This window comes from Cheilinus undulatus, linkage group 19, assembly GCF_018320785.1.
Source record: "Cheilinus undulatus linkage group 19, ASM1832078v1, whole genome shotgun sequence".
Taxonomy (NCBI): domain Eukaryota; kingdom Metazoa; phylum Chordata; class Actinopteri; order Labriformes; family Labridae; genus Cheilinus; species Cheilinus undulatus.
In genome coordinates, this window is record NC_054883.1 from 7326848 (window position 1) to 7352604 (window position 25757).

Consider the following 25757-nt stretch of genomic DNA (forward strand, 5'->3'; position numbering starts at 1 on the left):
AGGCCTCAATCCAAAGCCACTTTAGTGTTTTTTTGTCCTGTTGTTTACACAGATGTAAAGAAGTTTATTTTCCCAAACAGTTCTTGATTTTTGGAAACACTGTATTCTTTAAGTTTTAAATGAAAAATTCTTGTAAATCGACTAATGCTGTTTTGATGTTCTGTTTATTCAGACAAACTTTTATTGCATTACAGTGTTAAATAAGGCAGAACTGCTCTTTTACACAGAAAAAAAAAAAATCAACTTTTAAATATCATAAAATATGACCTAAAAGCTGCTGCATACATGTGGGGATAAAACAGAACATTTGGAAAAATAAAACTTTTCTGTGAAGACAGCACAATGGAATGCATTCCAAAATGCACTGAGATGCTTCAGGTGAAATCAGCCAATCAGAGTGCAGCCTGAGGTGAAGGGATTGGAGGGGGGGACCGGGGTGGGTTCAGCACTGTCAAACCAAAATGGAAATACAGTACAACATGTACGAGATGTGTCCAATAAGATGCATAAGAGATTGTTTCAGTTCTACTTGGGACAGGTCCTGCAAAGCAAATCCTGCTCATCGTCTCAGGAGCCTGCAGGATGAATCCATGATGTAAGATAAAGGAGTGGCTCAGAGGGTGATGTTTCATTAGATGTCATGCGCTTGCTTTTCAATCTTTGATTTCAAGTGCTCCTTGTATGCCAGGATGTCCCTATTCCACTTTGTGATGGTTTGATTCTCACACACCCAGATCTCATTGGCCACCTGGAGGAAAGACAGTAAGGTGTTAGTGTGAATTCCCCATGTTCTTTATGGAATCATGTAACACAGCTAACATGAGGGGAATGAAAGTGCTACAACTACTTGAGAACAACAGGTCTTAATTATTAAACCCAATGTTTCTCACACAGACAACACTGGTGGCAGTAAATATACTTGGATGGCCAACTATGTATAGCTCCTGCCTTAAAGTGTGTATAATCCCAATCTGCATTTGCTAAAAAGACATCCACTTTCCTGCACATCCCGTCCATAAATACACTGATCAAGGCGACACATTTCATGTTAAACATTAAGCAGTATATGCAGTTGTGTTAATGTTTGACAGCTTTTTACTGCCTATTTTTCTATACTCCTGCACGCTAGGTTGATGGTTGCGGCACGCTTCCTCCATCAAATAAAAATATTTCTAATGTTCTTTGCACATCCTTAAACGGCGTACTGCTAAAGATTCCACCACCCAAAAGCAATATTATTCTGCGGCAAACAGTACAATGAAAAATACATACCTGCTGAATGAGCCTGAAGTCGTGGCTAACCAGCATCATGCCACCATCAAACTCGTTGACAGCTTCTGCCAATGCGTCAATGGTCTCAATATCCAAGTGATTGGTGGGCTCATCAAGGAACAACATGTGAGGGTTCTGCCAGGCCAGCCAAGCAAAACACACCCGGCACTTCTGACCATCTGACAAGTTCCTGATCGGACTGACCTGGACAAATTTAAACACAGCTATGAAGATTAAAAAACCCTTGCCCAGTCCTGAATCATCTGGTTATAGGACCCCAATCCTACCTGCTGTTTTCCTGTCAGCCCATAGCGGCCGATGATCTTCCTCATCTCCTCTTTTTCCTTGATCTCAGGGAAACACTTCATCATGTACTCCAGAGGAGACAGATCCAGCTCCAGCTGCTCTGTCAGATGCTGGAAAATGAGTGGACACACAAGAGCCATTTATTTAACATTCTTGATAAATACACAGATGTACTGAGGCGTAGTCCACAGTCTCAGTGGTTTACCTGGTGATATCTGCCAATCTTAACGTGAGAATGTTTGCGGATCATGCCATCACTGGGTAGGAGCTACAGAGGAAAAAAAAGTTTATTTTAGAAGTCTGAAGGCAACTTTAGGTTGTTGGGGGATGAGGTAGAATAAAAGCTGTACAGACCTCTCCCATCAGCAGCTTCAGCAGTGTGGACTTCCCTGCTCCATTGGGCCCCACCAGTGCAACTCGTGTATCCAAGTCAATACCAAACTCCAGGTTTTTGTAAATGTACGGCTACAGGATAAAAAGACACAAGAGAGTCAGAAATTCATCTTTAGTAAAGTGAACAAACTTGTGTCTGTGTTGCAGTACAAACTACACTCACCGTGTTGTCGCTGTACTTGAAGCTCACATTCTGAACCATGATAACAGGAGGAGGAATCTTCCCACAGGGAGGAAAATAAAATGACAGAGTCTGTGGGGGACAGAGTTATTAATGCAATGTCATTAATTAAGATTTTGGGGAAAATTCCTTTAACTTCAAACAGGTTCAAAAGTCTTTAAATCACTGCTAAACTGTGCAGTACTGTTTAAAGTGTTGTTCATACAGTATCCTTTATTGTTAAAGTACCTTGTCATTCACAACTTTTTCAGTCAAGCCTGATGCCACCATCTTCTGCAGCGTCTTCTCTTTGCTCTGTGCCTGTCGTGCCAGCTTTGCAGAGCCGTGACCGAACCTGGCAATGTAATTCTAGAGGAAAGAGATTAAAAGAAAGAATGAGTACAAGACTTTCTCTCTAATGACAGAGTAATAAAATGGTATGAAAGTTAAGTGCTGTCACTTCTCAATAATTACGTTTCCCTAAGGAAACACTTAAGTTAATAATCATTTAAATAGCCCATTATCAATCATTTGCCTTAGAGGACTTAATAATTACAAGAGCAGATGACAACCATTTCTATTAAGGCATTAATTTGGAATAATATCAAAAGTCTAATATGAAGGGGAAACGTGGTGGAAAGTACTTTGCAGAGAGAAACTCAGGAAACATTTTCTTGCAAATACTTCAGATTTCACATTACTATATGGAGCTTGGATATGTTTGGTTTCGAGGGTTTTTTTTTTTTTCACTTGGACCATGTTGAAAAGAGTCTGTTATGGATGCCCCAGCCCATGCAGTAAACACATCCTACCACATGATGTCTCTCATTTACCTTCATGTGTGCTATCTGGTCCTGTTCCCAGTTGAAGCGTTTCATCTGGTTCTCTTCCAGCTCCTCTCTGGTCTTCACATACTGGTCATAGTTACCCTTCAAGCAAAAAATAGATTTGCATGGTCATACAACAGGGCGGAACACAGAGACACATTTAGACACAGCCCTCCCCCAGTTTCCTTATTTAGCATTATGAGATCATATATGGCAGAGGCTGTTCTAGATACTTTCAAGACCTTCCAAGGGATGCTTTGCTTGATGCACTAGCAGGGGCTTCAGCCAAGTGTTCTTACTGTGTAGTATTTCAGTTTTCTCTGATGCAGATGGATGATGTTTGTGCATACACCGTTCAGGAAGTCTTGCGAGTGTGAGATGAGCACGAGGATTCGTTTGAACCTGGCATTAAAAAGAAAAAGGTATTAGGAATGAACCTCAACCATCCTGACATACTTTAGTAAGGAAATGAGGTGTCAACTTACGATTTCAGCTCTTCCTCCAACCACACACAAGCATCAAGATCCAGGTGGTTTGTGGGCTCATCCAGCAACAGCATGAAGGGCTTGATAAACAGGGCTCTGGACAAATACAGGGATAAATCAAATCATCAATTGAGAAACCCTTTAATTTTGAACTAGTCCTGGTTCCCCTGAACTCGTCGAATCAGTTTTACATGTACAGCATTCTCCAAATGTAGATTTGGGCTCACAGGGATGTTACCTACATTTGTACAATTTGCTAAGCAACATATCTCAAGCAAAGTCAGAGACAAGGCAGCTGTTTTTACCTGGCCAGAGCAACACGCATCCTCCATCCTCCACTGAAATCCTTTAGTTTCTTCTGCTGCATAGCAGTGGTGAAACCCAAACCGTGGAGGATCCGAGAGGCTCGCACCTCTGCCTTGTCTGCATCCAGCTCTTCAAGACGCTCATACAGCTCCATGAGCTTCTCACACTCAGCTATGGAGGGAAGGAAAAAGAAAAAACATTAACTTCAGCTATGTGAAAGACTACATCTCATCTTTATTGCAAGTCTGTTTTCAGCTATGCACAGAATGAAGTCTAATTTATTTCAGCATTTTCTGAATAGTCCCTTTGCTCACCCCCTTAATGTAATAATTTGGTTTTCTCTCAGCAAACTTCTTATAGAGTTTCATATGGAACTTACAGTCCTCATGGGCAAGTCTCTCTGCCTCCTTTTCCAGCATTATCCTCTCTTCATCCACTTCCATGACACACTGGAGAGCTGTCTTCTCGCTGGGGGCCATCTCCCGGGTCAAGTGGTAAATGTCGATGTGCTCAGGGATGGGAATCTCACGATGCCCGATGGCTGATAACAGCATGGATTTTCCTGGTAGATAAAAAAAATCAGTTAATTTCTTGTCATAGTATTCTGTCAAAAATATATTCTAAGTAACATTCATCACATGCACACTTTGGTAGAATGCTTAAACAGTTTTTGAACAGAAGTAGGGGAGACTAGTTGTGTTTACAGGTTGTAGGTCAACTTTTATGATCTTCAAGTTCTTAAAACAGTAAAAAGAAATCTTGATATTAGGAGATGTACAGGGCATTGGCCTAAAATGTGCAGATACATATTTTTTTTTACCTGTGCCATTCAGGCCAATGAGCCCATATCGTCTGCCTGAGTTGAGCTCCAAGCTGGTATCTGCTAGAAGCTCTTGGCCATGAAAGGTGAGTGACAGGCTGCTAATATGAACATCAGTGCTGTTAGGGTGTGAAGCCAGAACACCAGTCACTGCCCGTGCCTCCGTCTTTGCCAGCTCAAATTCATCCAGCTCTTTTGTCAAACTGGAAATACCTGAAAAATTAAAAGTCCCTTTGACTATTTTGCTTTCGTTTCGAAAAAGATGTGGTGAACTGAAGTACACTACCATAAAACATAAGCAAATCATAAACAAGAAAAAAAACTTTGAAATGTAACAGATTCCAACCAAAACCATAAAATTAACAATTTCAGGCTCTTACCATTACTCTCTGCTCCATTACGCTGAGGCTCTGGTTGTTCAGCATCTTCATTTACCTCATCAGGTTTCTTGGTACGCTGGCGAGCTTTTGCAGCCTCCTTTTTCTTTGCTGCCTTCTTCTTGGCTAAGTCGGATGGCATGGTTGTGCGAGGCTATTAAAAAGCAGCAAATACACATAATCATCACTATCAGCCATTACTGATAACACGACGTTAAGATAAAGGGCTCCATTTCCAGCTACTCTACTGATGTTTTATGTCATCTTGGGAATATAGCAGTGTTAACCCTCCGTTAATAGGAGATTATTTTAATAACTGCCCATCACTTCCAGGCTGTAGTTATTGAAGTAGATTAACAAGTGTCAAAATATGCCAGTGAATGTACCTAAGGCGTAACTGGGGCGTTGGATGTACTTCGAATAATGACTGGTGTTTTTCTAGAAACCGGCCTAGCGTAGTACGCGAACAGGCCCAGAGAGAGGCTGTGGTGTTGCCAATGCTAACCAAGAACCGCAGTTCTGTCTCTTCAGTCCCACCTGCTCACACGTTGGGCTCTTAACGTTAGATAGCCTGTTAGCACAGCTGATGCTAACGGTAGCCGGAGCCGCTTCTATAAACCACTTCTTAAGACATTTCACAATTAATTTCCCTGGTCTAGCGCACAACCCGCCATGTCAACTTAGTAAGGCACAATGTCATACATGGTAAGACCGTCATATGAATTCACATCAAGTTGCCGTCATCTGCGTTAGCTCTTCTGCCGAGCTAACAACGGAAGCTAGCTAACTACAACTGGCAGGCCTGAGCCGCTAAGCTAAAGCTAACTTGACGCAAGGCCCAACAAGCTAAAATAGGGCATGAAAGCGGTTAATTCAGCCGTTAATTATTTATCCTCAAGTATATTCTTGTAAGAACAGAATTCTATTCGTAGTGTCCAGTTGTACTGTAACTGTCGAACACCGTAAATATTCACCTTACCTTGAATATGAATCACTGGTTTCGAGAGCACACCGACGTCTCGTGTCCACTTTTCGCCGGGTGGATGTAGCCGCTCGCCAAACCGCCAGACTGGCCATATATGGTCATAAAGGGCGGTTACAACAAATGCACCCTCCTCTTCTCGTGGGACTGCAGTATTGCTGCATTCAAACGCTCTTTTTGGTTGCCGGTCCCCCGGCCCCGAAGCCTTATCGTTATTAAAGGGATATGAACTTCACAATCAAAACGGTACTGTTTCATGACCTAAAGCTAGTCTAGCACTGCACACGCAGAAATCAGCCGTTGCAACATTAATAACTAAATAAAACCACACACTACTCTTTAAGTAAAATAACACATTTAGCCACCAAACCTACTTTGAAGTCTATTAAGTCATACAGTAAGAAGAATACCAACTTCTCTACCAATATGCGAGATGATATTCTCATAGACACTGACTGTTTTACTCTCGTGAGCGGGCATTTCCGTTTTGGAAGTTGTGTTTTCCAATTATTCCGAAGCCACGTGAATGCGGAGTGAAATGTTTCATTATTCTGTAATTAATAACAGATTTAACTCTAAATAAATCCCAGTGTGTAAATGGTGGCAAAACTAAACTGACCCCGGAAAATTAATAACGTCTACAGTAAAATAAACGACTGAGGCGATTTTGTCATCTATGATTAGATTGATAAAGTTTTTAAATATATCTTCCTCGCATTAAGACAAAAATCCATCGAAACATTTTCCATTATATAGATGGGACAAAGTATAGATCCTTCAAAACTAACGTTATTGTGAAGGAACTTGCCCCTTGAGTCAGCCGGAGGTGATGCTGCAGCAGCAAACGTTCAGTCAGTGATGAGGAGGGTACGAGCGACGTGAGAGGGGGACGTTGTTTCCACTGTGTGTGTGGCACTCGATTTTTGAGGAAGTCAAGAAACTGAAGGAAATGGACGACACATGCACGGATATTTGTGATTCCTTCTTATATTTATCAACGCTGACAAAATGGATTTGTAACTTCGAGACAGTATTCGTGGACATGGATCGAGGAGCGACTTATACGCTCTGAATCAAGCGACGCGGTGCTAGCTTGCTAGCTCGCTCTTTGATGTTTGTTCATCCGGCCGTTGGTGTTGTCATATCGGATGCTACCGTTTGAATCTTCTTGCTCGGATTTAAGACGAAAATACCGATTTATGAGATAAACCTAACCTCAAAGTGTAGATAACACCTGGGGTCTTTGAGCGTTTTGCTCCAGTTGTTAGCTGATAATAGAAGTAGCGATTAGCGACATCGTTAGCCAAAATAAGTTAGGCTAATTAACATAACGTTAGCTAAGGAAATAAGGAACAATAGAAACGTGTGCTTGTCAACATGACAATGCCTGAACGGCCTCCAAGGTTAGTTTGGCAACAGTTCAGAAGTAGTAAACCATAATGGTTTAAACCTATTTTATTTGTTCCTTCTAAATGACCACCGTTTTTTCTCTTTACCCTTGTAATTGAAGTGTATTCAGTTATGAGGTTAAAGATTAATCAGCATGTCTTGCTTTTGCAGCATATGTAATTTGGTGCTCCCAATGCCAGGGAGGTAGGTGAATAAGAAACTGTCATACAACTTCCTTAGCAGCTGAGACTTTTAAAAGCAAAGGCATGTGACATTTTCAGTCATTTCTGTCAGTACCAGCAGTCCATTCTCCAAATTCTTTGCGAAAATGTGTTAAACCAGAGCAGGAGAATTTGTACATCCCACATTTTTATTTATTGAAGGCTATAAATCCTTCCAGAACAGCCTCATTAAGTGAAGCTTATACCTACCAAATATGCGTCTTTCTTCCTTTTTGGCCGTGTTCAGGCCTGCTTTGCCCCTCATCCTCGGGCTGTCTCTGGGATGTAGTCTGAGCCTTTTGATGGTGTCCTGGACACAAGGAGACACCGACGACTCCTGTGGAGATGAACTAAGCAACGGGAGGCTTTTCCTGGGCAGAGGAGATGCCCAGAGGGACTCAAGAGATGGAGCTGGAGATGAAGATTTTCAGCCTCGTATAGTGCCCTATCATAAGGATCCCAACAAGCCTCACAAGAAGGTCCTCAGGTGAATATGGAAGTCATGGCATGTGTATGATACACCGGATAACATAGTTTCTTTAGAACACAATATCAGCCTTTGAGTTTTTTTCAACACATTTAAAACAGATTTGTTTGAGAAGTACCAACTCACTTAACTGCATATTACCCTTTCTATTTTCATTTGTTTGTTCTTGTATAACTGCCTTACATTTAAGCCCATGTGATAATCTGCACTTCTTGATTAAGTTCCTCATGTGGTGGAAGCGGATATCTTTCTTCACAGCTTTAAACCCCCCCGTCATGCCTTATTTTAAATTCTGTAGTCACTTGACTGGAAAAAAGCTTCACATAATCAAAATGTTTTATCTGGTGTTCCTCGCTATATTATTGGGACTTTGTGTTCATGTTTTTGTTGACATTTTTATGCATTTTAATGGCACAAATACACTCTAAGATTGACATCTATATTCTATCAGTGTCTCAATTAATAATGATTTGTCTTATTTGCTTTTCCACCTCCTCAGAACTCGATACATTCACACTGAACTGGGCATCAGAGACCGTCTCCTGGTTGGAGTCCTGACTTCTAGAGCCACCCTCAACACACTGGCTGTGGCTGTGAATCGCACAGTTGCTCATCATTTCCACCGCACCTTTTTCTTCACGGGCCTGCGCAGCCCTAAGGTGCCTCATGGGATGACTGTGGTAGCCCACGGTGATGACCGTCCTGTGTGGCTTATGTACGAGACCATACGTCACCTCCATCAGCACTATGGCTCAGACTATGACTGGTTCCTGTTAGCCCAGGATGACACTTATATGCAAGCTGATCGTCTGTCTGAGCTGGTGGGTCACCTCAGTGCAGGTCAGGATCTGTACATGGGCAGAGCGGAGGAGTTTATCGGTGGAGAAGAGAAGGCACGCTACTGCCACGGAGGCTATGGCTATCTGCTGTCTCGCAGTCTGTTGGCTCGTCTGCAACCACATCTCGATACCTGCCGTAATGACATCCTCAGTGTGAGACCTGATGAGTGGTTGGGCCGCTGCATTATCGACTACCTGGGTCTCAGTTGTGTGGAGGTGCACCAGGTAACAACAAAAGAAGCAGATTAAAACAATAGAATGTGCATGTAATATTAAGATGAACAGATATTTTATGAAATTAAGCTGATTTCTTCAGAGATGGGGGCTGCCAAAGTACAAAAACTTTGTTGTGACTGGACTTCATTTCAGTATTTAGATTAGTGAGAACTTTTTACTATTGCACAATAAATTTTCAACACAACACTTGTCATTTCTGCTTCTTAAAAACAGGCTTTCCCAAATTCTTTTTCCCAAATCTTAAATTGATTTGGAAGTATTACATATCACCTTAAATCAACATTATTGTTTTTCTTATTGTTAAGATGAATTTAAATCTAAATATAAGGTACAATAAAACATAGAAAAGCATATGTTTGTTTATTCACCACAAGTGCTTTACATGCAGTATAGCTGTATCATGGTGAAAAAACATTAATACAAAACAATCTAGAAATAGAGACTTGATTGCACAGAGAAGGCGTGGGGTGTATGTCTATGACAGACAAAGAGATCTTGTAACAACATGAATTAAAGTGAACCAGCCAACCTTTCAGACATTGATGACTCAGAGGTGTCAGAAATTCTCCTTTCCAATTGTTTTCCATACTTGAGCAAGATAAATGTGCATTATTTTTGATATTCAGTCTTCAAAATTTGAATGTGACTGGTATTGTTTAATACCTATAAATAGATTGTTAGTTATAGTTAGCTTTGAGAAAAGAAATCAGAAGAAATGGCCTTCACAGCCTTTTTTCACTCGTACATTGCCACTTTAGAGGCTCTCAGCTCAGTTAAGAGGTTGAGTCGATATCTATTATGATAGTCTCTCTGTATATGAATGTCATTCTGCTTCGATTGGTTTTTATGAATAGAACCTCCATTCATTCATTTCTTCTCTATCACAGGAGATGACCTATCGTTACTTTGAACTTGGGAAAAATGCAGATCCAGAGCGTGAGGACAGCGTACAGTTTAAAAATGCCTTCACAGTCCATCCTGTGTCAGAACCGAATCTGATGTACCGCCTGCACAAACGTTTCAGCAAGATTGAGCTGGAGCAGACATACCTACAGATTCAACAGCTGCAGGTTTGTGATTCTTTACCATACTTACCCTGAACTATAAACATCTGTTATCTGATATAACTGCATTGCTTTGGTGATGACCTGTGAATAAAGAGTAGACTGTTATTTTCAGCACCGCACCCTCTTTTTAAGCCAGGACAGAAATTCCTGACTGATACAATATTTAAACAAGTCAAGTGCCAAGACAGGGATCTGATGTTTTGCTGAGACATGAAGTGAGGTGAAGTAGCCCAGAGTCATCAACTTTTAAATCTGCCAGGGAAGCCATGTAATTTGAGTGCTTGACATGAAATACTCACTACTACAACACAGAGCAAATATGTTGTAAAGGAAGATGAGTTTCTTTTTAGCTCTGATATTTAATCATTCTTGTTTACTCATTAGATGCAGATCAACAACCTGAGTGACCTCACACCAGAGGGTAAGGCTGGAGTCACATGGCCTATTGGTATCAACCCTCCCTTCAAACCAAGAACCCGCTTTGAGGTTATTAACTGGGAGTACTTCACTGAAGAGCATATTTACTCATGCGTTGACAGCTCCCCTAAGTGTGAAATGAGAGGGGCTGACCGTGCGGATGTTAATGCAGTTTTAGAGATCGCTGTGGAGCGTCTCAACGAGCGATACCAGCCTCAGCTACGTTTCCGAAAGCGCCGTCTACTCAACGGTTACAGACGTTTTGACCCCACACGTGGTATGGAGTATGTGCTGGACCTCGCACTGGAAGCCTACACCCAAAAGGGCCACAGTCAAGTCATTGCCAAACGGGTTAACTTGTTGCGACCTCTAAGCGCAGTTGAGATTATCCCAATGCCTTATGTGACTGAGGCTACACGGGTCCAGGTTATTCTTCCTGTCACAGCCCAGGACCAGGATTTTGTCGGGAACTTCCTGGACATGTATGTGATGAACACTTTAGACACCCATGACAATGTGTTACTCACCTTTCTGTTTATCTATGATCCTTTTGATGCCCAGCGAGTCAGCCAGACTGATGTTTTTGCTGGTGTCAAAGCCATGATTGGGGAAGTGGAGAAGCGATACGGGGATGTGAAGATTCCCTGGATTAGCGTGAAGACAGAGGTTCCTTCGCAGGTCAAACTAATGGACATAATCTCCAAGAAACACCCAGTGGACACACTGTTCTTTCTAGCCAGCGTGTGGACAGAGGTCAATGCTGACTTCCTGAATCGCTGTAGAATGAATGCCATCAGCAACTGGCAGGTTTTCTTTCCAATTCACTTCCAAGAGTACAGTCCTGCTGTCGTCTACCGGGACCAGCAGCCCTCTGCCGCCTCCTCCTCTTTCGCTTCTGAGTCACTGCGGGACGGCCACTTTGATCGCCATGTCTTTGACGAAGCCTGCTTTTACAACGCGGACTACATGACCGCTCGGACCAAGATGGCTGCAGACATCTTGGACAACGAGGAGCTCTTGGAGAGTATGGATGTGTATGACATATTTGTGCGCTACTCTGGGCTGCATGTGTTCAGAGCCGTGGAGCCAGCGTTGATCCAGAAATATGTGCGGAGAACCTGTAACCCTCGATTTAGTGAGGATATCTACCACCGTTGTGTCCTCAGTAACCTGGAGGGTCTGGGGTCACGCTCACATTTAGCTATGGCTCTTTTTGAACAAGAGCAGGCCAATAGCACCTAGAGACCTGGCGTTTTGAAAGTGTAGGGGCCTTAAATACACTGCCATGACTAAAGAACTTGCACAAAATAATGTGAATCATATTAAGGGACTTTTGTAATCCACACACTGCAATTCTCACTTTTGTATTTGGCAGAAAGCATTCAGTATCAACAGGAGACGAACAACATGTTGCTCATGGACATGTCAACACAGTAAGCATGCTGAAGCTTCTTCCCGGCAAAAAACTTTGAGTCCAATACATATTAACTCTTCTGACTCATGAGTCTACAACTTTGCCTCTGTCACATCTTATGAGTCACACTGATGTCTTCTTGCACAATTCCTTGAACGTGGACTACTTTTATTCCTGCCATTGATTCTCACAGGGGCTGAACAATAGTATTTATGCTACCAGTTTTCTAGTAAAATCGGAGGATTTGTCTTGAATGAATAAAAGAACAAAGGATGCATTGGTTATTTTGAACTTGGAAAAACATGAGTCTCCCTTTGTGAAGATGTTGAAATACTGGGAAAAAAGCTGGAGCTGCCTTTTCTTTTAAGTGTTAATTTTGTAAGAGGTATTAAAGAGTAATATTTCCACTCTGAGTTTTTTTGTCATTCCTACTGTTTGGAGAGTGTAAAAATGTGTGTTTCAGTCTCATTAGATCAAAACACAACTGTTTTAAGCTGTTGTGTGCAGGATGCTTGAACAGTTGCTCCAATAGGTATCTGTTATCTGCTTGGCAGAGCTGAAGAAAATGAAATGTGTCGTGATGGTGTGCTCACATTCAGAATAATACATTTTGCAGTTGCCCAGTTTGCCCGAAAGCTTTACTGCTTTGCCTGGAGGCAGTGAACAGTTTGTTCCAGCCTACCCTGCCTCGTCTCCTCACATTAAATCAGTAATTCTCCACCCCAACCTGGGCCTCCCTGGCTTTTTGGTGAGTATTCTGTACACATGTGTCTTCAGGGAGAGAAGTGAACCCAGTGCCCAGAGGGAGGGTCGAATCTACCTCGCCAAGGCCTGCCGTGGCGTAGTTGGTTAATCTTCACAGCTAGATGGTTGAATGAGCTGAATGGATTTCTTCACACAGCCCCCTCGATTGCACTGAGCTCCCCCTTGGCCTACCCCAACCACAAAACTTCCCCATGTGAGAGGTAGTCGGCTCAGGAGAATGGCAGAGAAGCAGAGTGAAAGAAGCTCTTTCTGAGGTGGAGCTGCAGTCAGCGTGGGAGCACCACTGCAGCTCCACCTGCTTCTTGTGGTGAAGTCAGTTAACAATAAAACGCCTGTCTGCCATTGCTGAGGGAGTTCAGCCCACCAATCAACACCTTGCTGATGAAGAATATGATAGTGTTCTTTTAGTGAAGGACAGCTCACTGAGTCAATAACTAATTAAATACTTTATTAAACTATTGGTGGAATGCAGGGCTGTTGTTGAAAACCATTGGCATATGGACTTTAAGAACTCATAAGTGGCTATATAAATGGTTAAGTTTTCTTAAAGCCATTCCATTTCAATGACAGTGAAGGAAAGTTATTCCCATGTAACCACATGTTTTCATGCAGGTCAGGGATGTATCGTTTTAATAACTAGGTAATGGCAAAATTCAGCAGAACTACCCCATAATGCTTCTTTATGAAGCAAGCTTATACATTTTCCTAAGATACTCGTGAATCATGGAAAATCAAACATTTAGATAAGTAATGACCTACAATTACTGGAATTATTGTCAGTTTCTTGTGTGTTCAGTCTTATGACTAATTACTTTGGATGCTTTTGTGAATACTGCTAAGTTATGAGTACGTCTCTTCAACCATTATAAAGACAATTAAAAATTTGGCACCAATTTTATAGTTTATGGTCTGCTTGGTTCAAACAAAAACACACCTTTCTGTAAAAGTAAAACATTGCATATCATGTAAACAGTACTTCTGCTTCACATGCTCACTGATAATGATGAAAAGAAAGCCTCAAACTTTGTGATTAACTTACAAAGACTCACAAACTTTTAGGTGTAGGAGCAGGAGGTGCTTGGATTTCTGCATATCTTACTCTAATCCCATTGACCTTTACTGTGTGTTCCTTCATGGTTCCCTGGATGAGATTTCAGAGCGCTGAGTCACTGTCAAATTATAATCCACTAAGTTTAATCAGATACAAACCAGAATACTTGTCTTTTGTGAGCTCAAGATAAAAGTCTTATCTATGTATGAAGCAATGTTTGCAACTCATTTAAGGATGGCTTTGTGTCCTCAGGAGGAAGTATTTTAAGCTGTTTCCTTTGTGTAGCTCAGGCTCGGTTTAACGTATCTAAAGTGTAATACTTTTACTTAGTTAAAAAATCTAATTAGACCATTTACTAAGAGCGGAGAAGAGTGAATAATTTTGTATTATGTACTGTATTGGTAAGATCTTATAGTACAATTACACTGAAAATACTCTGTTAAGTTAGTCAACTTAATACTTAAGGTGAAAAAGTGAAAGTATAAAAAAATGAAGGAGTGGTGCTGTTAGTGTTTTTGTGTTTTATATGATGATTTTTGGGAAATTTGGATACAAAATATTGAATTTTATGAATGTACGGTTACAGGTTAAGCTCTCATTAACTACTCTGTATACTGTAAGGGAGTTTCATTTTATGCATCATATTCCCAGGGGTGGCTCACTAATTTGGAGGCCCCAGGCAAAGATGGATATAAACCCCTCCCCATTTAGCTAAAGCATTCATAGTGACTGAGCAAAATATTTTGAAGCATTCCTTTTCAGGTAACAAAGCCAAAGAACTACAGATAATACCCACATATGACCCAAATAGCCCTCTTTGAAGAGCATCATAACTCAGACTCACCACATCAAAATATTTAAACCTCACACATTTTTATTTATAGCAGGCCAATTTGCCACACTGTTCCACCAATGAATTGTGTAGGTACAGTATGTCTATAAGGACCTACCCACTTACTTGATAATTTGCTTGATATAAAGGATGTTTGGAGCATTTTGCGAGGTTTGGAAATTGCTGTTGGGACCAGGAGTCCTTCCAAGGGTCTTTTTGGGGTGGGATATCCACAATTTATTATGATGTTGTTTATTTTACCCCTGTTCCCTTTAATTAAATTAGAAATAAAAGCCTTATTGGAAGTAATTAAGGACATATACTACATATTTAATAAACACTTATAACAACTATATCATGAAGCATGAGGCCCTAGTAGGTAACCTACCATTGCCTAAAGATATAAATGCTTATGCATATTCCATTAGATCATGATGTTTGTGATGTTACTGCCTTGTAGATCATCAAATTTCTTAAGTCTATTTTTCATGAGCTCAGTAATAAAAAAAACAAAGGTAAAATTGAAGCCGATCAGTTTAACTGATAAAACAGTTTACTGTATCAAAGACAAGACAAACGCTGAATTATTGCTGTTAGGGCAGTGGTTCCCAAAGTGGGTCCCATGGTCCCAAGGGAGGGCCCAAAGTTAGGCCAAATAAAGGCTAAATGAAGTCAATGCACAATTTAGCTCAATGTTTGAAAATATTTTCATCTACCAAAGGGGGGCTGACAGAAAAAGTTTGGGAACTCCTGTGTTCGGGGAATGTAGTAAGATGAAAAGATAACTTCTTTTACCTTATGTGTATTAGAATATAATGTCACACAATATCTAAATACGGAAAATAAAAGTACCTTTAATTTGAGCAAAAGCTTTTACTGCTACTAAAATGAAGATGCATAAAAAGAGCCACCATCACATTTTCATGTCGAGGTCCCAAAGGAGAAAAAAAGACACTTCAGATATGCTGGCATTTACAAACTTTGGCAAGCGCTTCTTTATTTACATCCAGGCTGTCTCTTAAAGTCACAGCTGTTTTCCCTTTTTCATCTTTTCTCGCAGAGTGTTATCACCAGTCGAGTTTGCTCTTTACAGTCAAACAGGATCACGTATACCATCATCACCTCTCTGTTTGTGACACTCTGACGAGTGTATAAACAGAGAGACAGAGCGGCTCCACTCTTCACAAACATGCAGGAAGTGGGACAAACATGTCAACAGTATATGTCAGGAGACGCAGTAGTCCGTTTACATTTCTCTGATTTTTCTCGAGCTCACAGCTCGAGGACACCCTCAAGTTGCAGCTTCTAATTTCCTCCACAAGAGGGTGCTAGTGAATCAGTAACTGTATGACAACAACGTGAATGCCCCGGTCATACAAAGATAAAACCCCTCCAGGTTAGACACAGGACTAAAGATACTACCAATGACTACTGTTTCTCCTCTAAAGAGTGCAGTTAATATAACTTAGTAACAAAAACACAGTTCAGAAAAATCACACCTACAGTTAGTTGCTGGTAGGGCATATCATTTTTGGCAAAGAAGTTTCCAGAAGGCATTTCAACGAGTCTTTTGCTTGTCACAGAGACAGCTATGCCAGCTTTTTATATGTACACAAGCAGTCTTGTCGGTGTGTTAAACAATGTCCATGGAGCATGCATAGGTCATCGTGAAATCATCGACTTTCTGTGTAAGCTGGGATAATTTGGAGGGTCACTTCAAATGAAGAAAATCCCAACAAAGAATCAGCACAGTGCAAAGAAAACCCAAAATCTGCCTGTTGAAATTAAAAAAATCCTTCATCTGACATTACAACATATACATACAGGTCATTAAAAAAGTGTAAAAGTAGATGGGTGTAGATTATTTCATGTGTTACAGCTACAAAGTCTGTCTTTGTTGCAGCATCCAGCTCCCACGGTAGTGACAAGATGGACTGAAAATAAACCAACCCCGACCCGAGATAGTACACAGAGGAACACTAACATTCCTGCCCTACTAATGCAAAACGCATGGAGCTCCCATAATGCACCATGTAACACCCCCCCCCCACACACACACACCCACCCACCCACCCACCCACATACCCCTCCCATCCTCCCTCAAAACACTCACAGATAGTGTGTTGTATACTGTACAGTCAGCCCTCTATAGGCCGAAAAACATATTTACATTCACATCTCTAGAAAAGAAAAATTTTCTTCATGTAACAAGAAAAAAAAGCGTAGAAGTGGACAAAACTCTCCACACCTGGGCAGAAATCTCAACTGAACATTTTTTAGAGTTTGTTTACAAAAATTAGACTCCAAAATGAGCTACAAAAGACAAACATTTTTGAGACAACTTTGCTCTTTTCTATTAAACCCAGGTGAGGATTATTTTCGCCTGCTTCTTCTGCATTTCAGTGATCATGTTCTCTTCTTCACGTTGCAAACTTTGGTAACACCTTCAAGCTGGCAAAGTAGTACACACAGACAGATTCCAACATTTATGATAGGCTTATTTGTCATTCTGCTATGATTAAGGGAAGAAAAGTTATCTGTATTATTATTCTTAAGATCAGCGCTGCATTATTTTCAATTAAAACACCTTAAACAGACATGAAGCCATTCCTGTGGTAATACATAATGTTTTTTTTTTCAAACATGCACAAAAATCCTGAAAAATTCCTGAAATTTTTAGGGTTTTCAACTTTACAGACTTTTTCCTGCCAGCCCTCACAGAAAATTTTGATGTGAGGTCAAGGTGGAGCAATGTGTGAAGGCAGGTGCAAATATTCAGGAAATCTTGTCATTTGTATGCAACTGGTGTAACTTCTGTGAATGCACTGGAGCAGCTCTTAACTGCCTACCATTTAAATCCATTTGTTGATACTGTGAATATGCCTAGACTTTTTCCTACCACCACCCTGACAAAATGTAATTTCTGTAAAATAATAAATGCAATTTACATCTAGTTTGTAATCGATGAGATATTCAAGCCAGTATGTTCTTTTCCAGTCATTAGTTGGTGATGTGAACAAGGCTAAATACATGTAGCACTGATAAAAAGCAGGGATGTCCAATTTTCTTTTTACAGAGACAAAGAAAAATATAGGGGTGACTGGGTCACTTCGTTACACCTCACCTCTATTGTATTTAGTTAGTAAAGCCAATCTAGTATAAATTAAAGTCCCTGTAAAGTGAAATCCAAACTTTGTGTCTCAACACACTAGATATGTGCTGTAAACATGTGAAAACATGTGGTTAACATAATTAACCAAGCAAGTATGTTTTTGGTCTGTTAGAGGAAGCTGGAGTACCAAGGGGAACCCACAGGGAGAACATGCACTAACCCTGTGAATATGCTTTAGGAAAACAAACAAAAAAGCCCACATCATAGTTTCTCACAAATGGCTGATAAGGCAAATGGCCTTTCAGGGTGGTCAGTCAGATTTCAGGGAGTAGTTTTGTTGGCCCTGGCTACCACTGAATCCAGCCCTGGTGGGGATGAGAATGATGATCTGTGCAGCAGAGAAGGGAGGTGCTGATGGGTCATCTCTACATTCAGACACAAAACAAGAAAGAACAGCAGAAACTGACAAGGAATGCCAGTGCTTGAAGATGCACAGTATGCTTTGTAAATTAGACCTTGAGACAAAGCAGATAGCAAAGCAAATGAGCAAAATTAGTGCTGCTGCTTGCTGCCATAACCCTGTTATGGATTGAGATATTATTATTTGGTTGTCATTTACATTGTAGTCTAATTCAGTAAAGACAAAAGCATGTCAGTAATTCTTGTCAAAATGTTTGTTTACAGAATGAACACAGCAGCACCATCTAGTGCTTAAACACAGTACAATTAAGAAAAGCTGCAGCATGGGATTCTAATGTGGGCAGTTTTATTTACAATTTGCAGTAGGCCAATTAAAAAATGGGCCACATCTGGCCCCCAGTCTGGGGTTTTAACACAAGGTAGAAAACTCGCATGTCTTTCTATGACACACCCGTCCTCTCCTCATCCAACAGGGAAAACTTCCTGAAATTTTTTAGGACTTTGTCCATAGTGGTTGCCAATGTTTTAGTCACTCAACTGATGTGATCTTTGTGTATGTAATAAAGCTGCTTCATGCTGTCTTCTGCTTGCCAAGTGCAGTCTCGCCACTCTCTGGTTCATACTGTTAATGTGTCCAGCTACACGTGGTACGATGTAAGGTCAAATATGGTTTCATCTGCCATCCTGGATTTCTGCAGCATCTCTCTACGTCATGTCCTCGGCGATCTCCTATCTGTTCTATTCTATGGTTAATACATAATTATAGTTATTTTTACTCATATTGCAAATTTGACATGGATTACTGTTTTGAAGGGAATGATTCTTTTTTATGTAAATCTCAATCTGATTAAGAAAAACACACAAAAATGAGAAAAGTTGATTTTTTTCAAACTATTCTTAAAAATGACACTTGAATGTTTGCATGATGTGTAAAGAATAACAAAAGTTAAACAGGTTAAAGAAATATTGCAGCAGGCCTTATCTAATCCCCATATTTAATCTAAATTTTGATTAACTGCTCAGCCTTAGTTAATACTATCAATGTGCCTGATTACACATGGCTCCTCTCCTCCCCTGACAGGAGAAACTTCACATTTTGATGTGCCTGAGTGATCAAGCGATTGAGAGATTTCAGGGGCAGCCTGTCCCGAAATATTCAAGAAATTTTCAGGAGTGCATGTGTGAAAACAGCTAAGATAATGTAACTAATACTACTTGACGAATGACTGTAAAAAGACCAGCAAATAAAATGAGACCAAACAAAGGCTTAATGAATAAATCTATGCCTTTCCCTTTATGTTCCACTTAATCTGGACTTTGCTGGTGTAGTTAATCAATCTAAAACACTCTGAGAACAAATGAAAACACACTTGTAGTAACCACACTCAAAAATAAAAAAAGATTTCAAAAAGACTTGAAAAACAAAAAAATGCAGACTTGTCCAGAGCGCTGAGGATTGACCTTGATGTCAGGTTACATCATGTACAGTTCTGTCCGACGCAGAGCTCCAAAAAACACAGCAGTATGTGTGTGAGAGTGTGAGCAGCTGGCTCAGAGTTCATCTTCACTTTTATTCATGACGTATTTACAAAGCAGAGAGAGGCGATGGAGAGGACGTTTAGTTCTGAGGATGCCTGTGGTCTTTTTAATACATGCGGTTGATGATGATGTCCTGCACAAGTAAGATCCATCTTCCATACGCTCACACGGCTGCTATTGCAAGGAAAAACTCTCATTCCAAACCACTGGAAAACCTCTGAAAGATGAATGTCCTTTTTAATAACCGACATTTTTAGAGGTTTTAGGTTTCTCCAGACTACAGCAACAGTCTCACCCGTCCTAAAACAAGCACACCAGTCCCCGAAAGTCAGAGTTTTAGGAGGGCCGTGGTTTAAGTGTTGCGGACAGCCAAGGCCTGTTCCAGCTCCTGTCTCCTCTGCTGGATCTGTTGGGGAGAGAAAAGAGAAAAAAACACGATTAGAGCTGGAGGGTTCTTTCGAGGTGAGAGTAAAAGATAATTAGACTTTTTTTTCTCACCTTGCAGTAGAAATAGCGGCTGACGGCCTCCTGGGACCAAGGCTCGTGGTAAAACGCTGCCCTCCTCTCCTCTTCAGGGTTCCCAACAACGTCTGTCATTAACTGAAGCCAATAAGACAGTAAAATCATGAGTAAAAGGAACAGATAATCACTTTTAGGATTATTATTTGTGTGTGCATATCGCAAAACTATATATATATATAATATAGGTTCCCTTGATCCTTCTGTTTTTATACCTCTACGCTAGGGCCAGTGGTATTATGTTTCCAGGTCATTCTTGTGAACGCCATATCTCAAGAACGCTTTGAACGACTTCCTGTAAATTCTGCAAAAACGTCCACCCTGACTCAAGAACAAACTGATTAGATTTTGAAACTCAAAAGTCAAGATCGGTGATCCTCAATTTGATCTTATGCTTATGAAGGGAATATCTTAAGAATGATTAGACGCATTTTCGTCAGATTTTGAACAAATGTCCACTCTGACTCCAGAATGGTTAGCTATTGTGAGCTCATTCAGCAAAGTTATTGCTCTTCGTCATCTTTTGCTTGTGAAAACAGTATCTTAAGAATATTTGAGGGCTTTTATTCAAACTCTGCACAAATGTCCAACTTATAGGTCAAAAGTCAAGATCAGTGGGTCTTATTTTCATCCTTTGCTGATGAACGGGATATCTTAAGAATGCTTAGAGGGATATTTTTTAAATCTCTCTGCCACAAATGATTCAAGAACAAACTGAATAGATTATGGACCACATAGGCCAAAGGTCAATTTGGGAGATACACAGCTGTGGTTACTCAACCGTGGAAGCATTATGGTATTTTACTCATATTTGACTCAAAACTATAGCAGGACTCGAGAGTGACCTGATTAGAATTTGGAGGCCAGAGGTCGTGACTTTATGACTCAGTCTGACCCCCATATACTTAAGTGCACTCTGTAATCCAAAGTTTGCTAAAAAACATGCATGTTAGAGCTATTCACATTGTTTCACATAATCTGATATTTTCACATGTATTTATCTAATTATTTAACCTTTTTTATAGGGGGAGATCTTTAATGCACAAGTTTGATATCACTAATGTTACAGTTTACTGCAGCCTCTCCCAAACTTGAGTATGCCATGGCCCAAAGTCAAACCTGGGACCAAGTAAAGCCCTCATATAACTTTGACATGAGATTCTAAGTATTTACCTGCATATTTGTAGTTCACATACAGGAATACCTTATTAGAGACATTAATATTAATAGAAAAGCCTTTCCAGGGTCACAGAGTTTAATTAACACGCCTCTGTTGTGCATTATGTTTTGAACAGGAATCTGCAAATCCAACTATATTTTCTTTTGGAATATTTATTTCTTCAAATGTACCCCACAGATGCTTTCCTAAAAACATTAATGTCTCCAAAGGTACTGATTATTTCTTATAATTGTGACGTGCGATAGTAGAATATTTAACAGTGTCAACAGTAAATCCAGCACCACTTAAAACATGACACCAATTCTGTACATCATACAAAATGAATGATATAAAGTTAACGAGTTAAATCTTCTGGCTTGTTTTGACTCTGGGACTTGAAGATATTAATATCATTTAAAACATTATTTCAATATTTCAAAAGTACATTTCTGTTATCAAACTATTGCAAATTATGTCCTGTAACCAAGCTGCACAAGCGCTGGTTCAGAGTATCTCAGTATTAGTTCATGCATCTATTTTGCTAGAATTGGAAGTTTTGGCAGCAGGTGACGTCTATATTAAGTAGGTAGCCAGGTAAGATATGATGGGCAGGCAATGGGAAGGGTGAATGATTTTTGACCAGGAAGGAATAAGCCAACACACTGTGAGAACGATTGTTTTTAAGATAACTCAGTCAGTTTGATTTTGACTTTTGTGATTGTAAATTGACAAGAGCAAATCGCTGCTACATGCATAATAACAGAAATAAGACTGCTACCTACCACAAACCACAAAAACCAACACAGCCCTTCTTCTTGATCCACCACTGTTTTTTCACGGTCTTACCGTTGTTTACCTTATGGAAGCATTTAACTGCCAGACAGTAGTTCTAGTTTGTTATATATTGATGCAGTATCTTCCTAGTAAATGTGATAAGATCTAGTTTTTTTGTGATTCTTTCTTTAATGCTTCTTTAATATACTTTCCAATATTTAAGCATCTTTGTTTAATTGCCCTCTTGGTTGGTTATGAGGATGTATGGTTAATTTATATACATGTTGTTTAGACAAGACTATAATCTCCAAGAATTCTACCAAATTTTCATGACTTTTGACCAAATTCAACTGTCAAAAGTCATGAAAATTTCCAGAAACTTCCAGGGTGCGCTGCATACACAAAAGCAAACAGCCTAATTCATCCTGACTTTATCCTTGGTTTCTCCAACTGCCTACTAGTAAAATGTATTTTGTCAGAATTTACCACAAGTGAGCAAGTGGGAGCGATTTACTTCACGACTAATGTGATCTTTATGCTCATAGTGAAGCTGCTTCACAATTTTTTTTCTACTAGCCATTGTTATTATTGATAATGTGGATAAATCCAGTCATATCTGTCATACAAATAAATCCAACCATATGTGTGGTTTAAATTAAGGCTGATATGACTGAATGATTGATTGATCTCTTTTGAGAAGGATGTTTGATTGTTTTGTCATTGCCAGGTTAAAAATCCCCCCTGAAAAATCACTTTCAGCCACTAGGGGGCACTAGCTGTACTTTTAAAGTCTTAGAGAAGTCTCACAAGTGGAAAGAAAAGCCTGTCTTTGTGTGCTGCAAGCATTTACTTCATGCTCTAGTTAGAGGTTAAATGTCTTAATTGGTTTCATAAAAAATAACATTAATGAAAAAAGCCCTTTCAATTCTTTTTTTTAACCTTACACTTTAGAAGCTGTTTGACATAAAGGCAGCTACATGTGTTTATGCATATAAATAGTGGTTTTGAACCTTAAGGTCTCGGCTCTGGGATTTGAGCCAGTCCTGGATGTACCCTTTGGGATCTCTGGAGAAACTCAGCATGAAGTCCCTCTGGATCTTCAGCTGGTTGATGGACTCGATAGTCTCATGGATCTGAAAGAGAAAGACAGAGAAATGCTGTAGATCAAGAGAAGAAAGGCTAAAATGTTCTTGATAAAATTACAGAGCTCTGGGGATTTCTGAACTTATGGATGCAAACTTTAACAGGAGCAAGAGAATAATATTCAGTCTACTATAAAGGACTTATGACTATATTGTGATTTATTAAAATGTGTTTGACCTTGGAGTTTGAGGCCTTCTTTTGCTGATATCAGAGCCTTTCTTTACCCAAATATCATGCTTTTATGTCAAGGTGAATGAGATTAAAAGGTTGTATCAGACTGAATGGGGACAAATCTCCCACTGTGCTGATGTTGAATGCCCACAGAATGAGCTTAAAACAGGAAATTGTTAGAAAAATGTGCATCCGGTCTTTTAACAACAGCAACAGCACTTGTGCGAAGTTAATGTCATTTAAATCACAGCATTTGTAGGTTGATTCTGTCCAGTTTACCAACAGCAGCTTGTTCTTTAAAAGTCTGTAAGACATACATCTTAAAACAGAAAAGTGTTAAATCTGCAAACGTGTGATTTATGCCGTTAAAGCTGAAACAGAAACCATCCACAGTGACTGAGTGTCTTCTGTGATGGTGGGGTGATCTCACCTTGTTGTCTAGCGAGGCGATCTCCTGCTGGTTGGCGGTGGAGAGGAGGAAGCTGCTCATCTGGCTCTTCAGGGGGTCCTCCACCTCCACGTCAATGTCGTAGCATGCCGTCTTCTTCTGGTCGTTGGGATCCACACTGAGGAATAAAATTACACAAGTGAGAAATGATGTATTGAGTTTTTGCTCTTATTTTAGTCGTCTTCCCTTTATTGATGAATGAAACATAAAGACTAAGTCATAATTTGACATCTGAATACAGGTTAGCTTAATGTGCATGATACTGAAAGTAAAATCAGTGAAACATAAGAATTTCACAATCATGAATAAATAAAAAAATACACCACATAGCAATCAAACACAGCAAATAAAAACATTGAAAGCAGTAACACACACACACCATGGTATGCTTTATTGTAAAGATACAAAAACATTGATGATGCTTTGCCAGCTTCCAGATATGTAGTGACTGTTTTATAGCCTTTACTTGAAATATAGCAGTGGCAAATTAATAGTATTGTGTCTCATTGCTTATGAAAACTGTGTTTTATTTTGTAATGGAAATTCTTAAAAGTCAAATGAAATCCTTCTTAAAAGAGTTTTCTAGAAGTGCAGTCTCAACCAAAGACAACAAAAATGCATACATAGAGTCATGTGCATACGTTTTAGGCATGCAGGATGCAAAGGATTCACCACTTGTCCTCATACAACACAACCAGTTGCTACAGAGGGTTGAGGAGGCAGCCAGAGTCAAGATTGACACGTCAACACGCGTGCCGCTCACAGCCAAGGTCAAGCTCAACAGCATTGTTTTTGTCCAGGTCTTTTCACTCCTGTCAATAAGCATGGAGTCCACCAGCAGTTTTTGGACCCATGGGACGTCCACAGCACGACCTGCTGCTTTCGGCAACCCTAACCCCTAACCAGATGGTACCCTAGTCTTTACTAACTTGCCACATCCACCCCTGACTGTGCCCTAAAGGGGGCAGTCTCATCCTTTCTCAAGGTTTTCAGCCCGTGACCCGAAAAAATAAAGATGCCAGAGATCGGGGAGCCCCACTGTACCTGAAGGTGGTTGAACAGCCATGCATATTCAAAAATATTCATGTGCAGACAAGGCCGCCCATAAACGGGGGAAGGGGAGAGCCTTCTGGGGCCCAGCTAAACTGGGTGCCCATGGAGGTCAACAAAATCATGGTGAATTGTAAAGTTAAGCTGTGATATCCATATTTTATATTAAACCTGAAAAAATAACCACTCTTATCAATGAAACAAGTCTCTTTTTTAAATCATTTGTGTAGTATATAGCCTTCTTCAAAATGTAAATCTATTTTGTAAAAAAAAAAGAATTAAAATGGGTTAAAAATTTAAAATTGGTTAATAATGGCAAAAAAGTGGCAGAAACGGTGGTGAAATTGGATCTTAAAAGTAGAAGAAATGGGTTAGAAGTGGCAAAAAATACATAAGAAAGGCAAAAAATAACCGAAAAGGCAAAAATGGGTTACAGTGGCTAAAATGGGCATAAATAGTGGTAAAAGGGAATTAAAAAGTGGCTGAAAAGGTTTTAAATTGGCAAGAATGGGTGGAAATCTGGTGAAATGGGAGGAAATATTTGATATAAACTGGCAAAATAGAGCTAACTGAGAAAAAAACAATAGGCAGGTATTGGCAGAAATTTGTCAACCTGGAAAAAATGGTAATATCAGATAGTGAAATGTGGTTATAATGGGAAAAATCGGGCATAAAAAGTGGCAAAATGGGGTTAATAGTGGCAATAATGGGTCAGCAGAAGCAACATAAGGCTTATGTGGCAAGAATTGGTTGAGAAGTGGCAAAAACAGAAAAA

The 25757-nt window shown here is 40.0% G+C and overlaps 3 protein-coding genes across 7 annotated transcripts in view; 1 reads left to right on the forward strand and 2 right to left on the reverse strand.

The window, feature by feature from the left end:
- Positions 1-145: 145 nt before the first annotated feature.
- LOC121527121 (ATP-binding cassette sub-family F member 2) lies at positions 146-6034 on the reverse strand. Its single transcript, XM_041813840.1, has 15 exons — positions 5926-6034; positions 4950-5100; positions 4570-4782; positions 4129-4311; positions 3749-3920; positions 3444-3539; positions 3258-3360; positions 2965-3060; positions 2381-2500; positions 2135-2224; positions 1933-2043; positions 1784-1846; positions 1560-1688; positions 1273-1476; positions 146-748 (listed from the first exon to the last, which is right to left on the reverse strand). The coding sequence occupies exons 2-15, from the start codon at positions 5086-5088 to the stop codon at positions 632-634; spliced, it is 1836 nt and encodes a 611-aa protein (XP_041669774.1). The 5' UTR covers positions 5089-5100; positions 5926-6034; the 3' UTR covers positions 146-631.
- A 767-nt stretch (positions 6035-6801) lies between these two features.
- chpf2 (chondroitin polymerizing factor 2) lies at positions 6802-12406 on the forward strand. Its single transcript, XM_041814559.1, has 4 exons — positions 6802-8025; positions 8525-9089; positions 9989-10171; positions 10553-12406. Exons 1-4 carry the CDS (start codon positions 7754-7756, stop codon positions 11825-11827), a joined length of 2295 nt encoding a protein of 764 aa, XP_041670493.1. The 5' UTR covers positions 6802-7753; the 3' UTR covers positions 11828-12406.
- Positions 12407-16747: 4341 nt separating this feature from the next.
- smarcd3b (SWI/SNF related, matrix associated, actin dependent regulator of chromatin, subfamily d, member 3b) overlaps positions 16748-25757 on the reverse strand; it is an 89625-nt gene continuing 80615 nt past the window's right edge. For all 5 annotated transcript variants that reach the window (XM_041814231.1, XM_041814230.1, XM_041814229.1 and 2 more), the window contains 4 exons: positions 23915-24050; positions 23181-23303; positions 20217-20318; positions 16748-20124 (listed from right to left, as the gene is read on the reverse strand). In XM_041814231.1, the coding sequence (XP_041670165.1) occupies positions 20071-20124; positions 20217-20318; positions 23181-23303; positions 23915-24050 (415 nt within the window). In that variant the 3' untranslated portion in view covers positions 16748-20070. The remainder of the gene's footprint in view (positions 20125-20216; positions 20319-23180; positions 23304-23914; positions 24051-25757) is intronic.

Excerpts from the sequence above, each read along its gene's own strand:
- LOC121527121 (XM_041813840.1), bottom strand. The coding sequence starts at position 5,088 with ATGCCATCCGACTTAGCCAAGAAGAAGGCAGCAAAGAAAAAGGAGGCT. Across the intron at positions 3,921-4,128 it reads GAGACTTGCCCATGAGGACT|CTGAGTGTGAGAAGCTCATG; the intron begins GTAAGTTCCATA and ends TTCCCTCCATAG. Across the intron at positions 749-1,272 it reads ACTTCAGGCTCATTCAGCAG|GTGGCCAATGAGATCTGGGT; the intron begins GTATGTATTTTT and ends TCTTTCCTCCAG.
- chpf2 (XM_041814559.1), top strand. The coding sequence starts at position 7,754 with ATGCGTCTTTCTTCCTTTTTGGCCGTGTTCAGGCCTGCTTTGCCCCTC. Across the intron at positions 9,090-9,988 it reads GTTGTGTGGAGGTGCACCAG|GAGATGACCTATCGTTACTT; the intron begins GTAACAACAAAA and ends TCTCTATCACAG. Across the intron at positions 10,172-10,552 it reads TACAGATTCAACAGCTGCAG|ATGCAGATCAACAACCTGAG; the intron begins GTTTGTGATTCT and ends TTTACTCATTAG.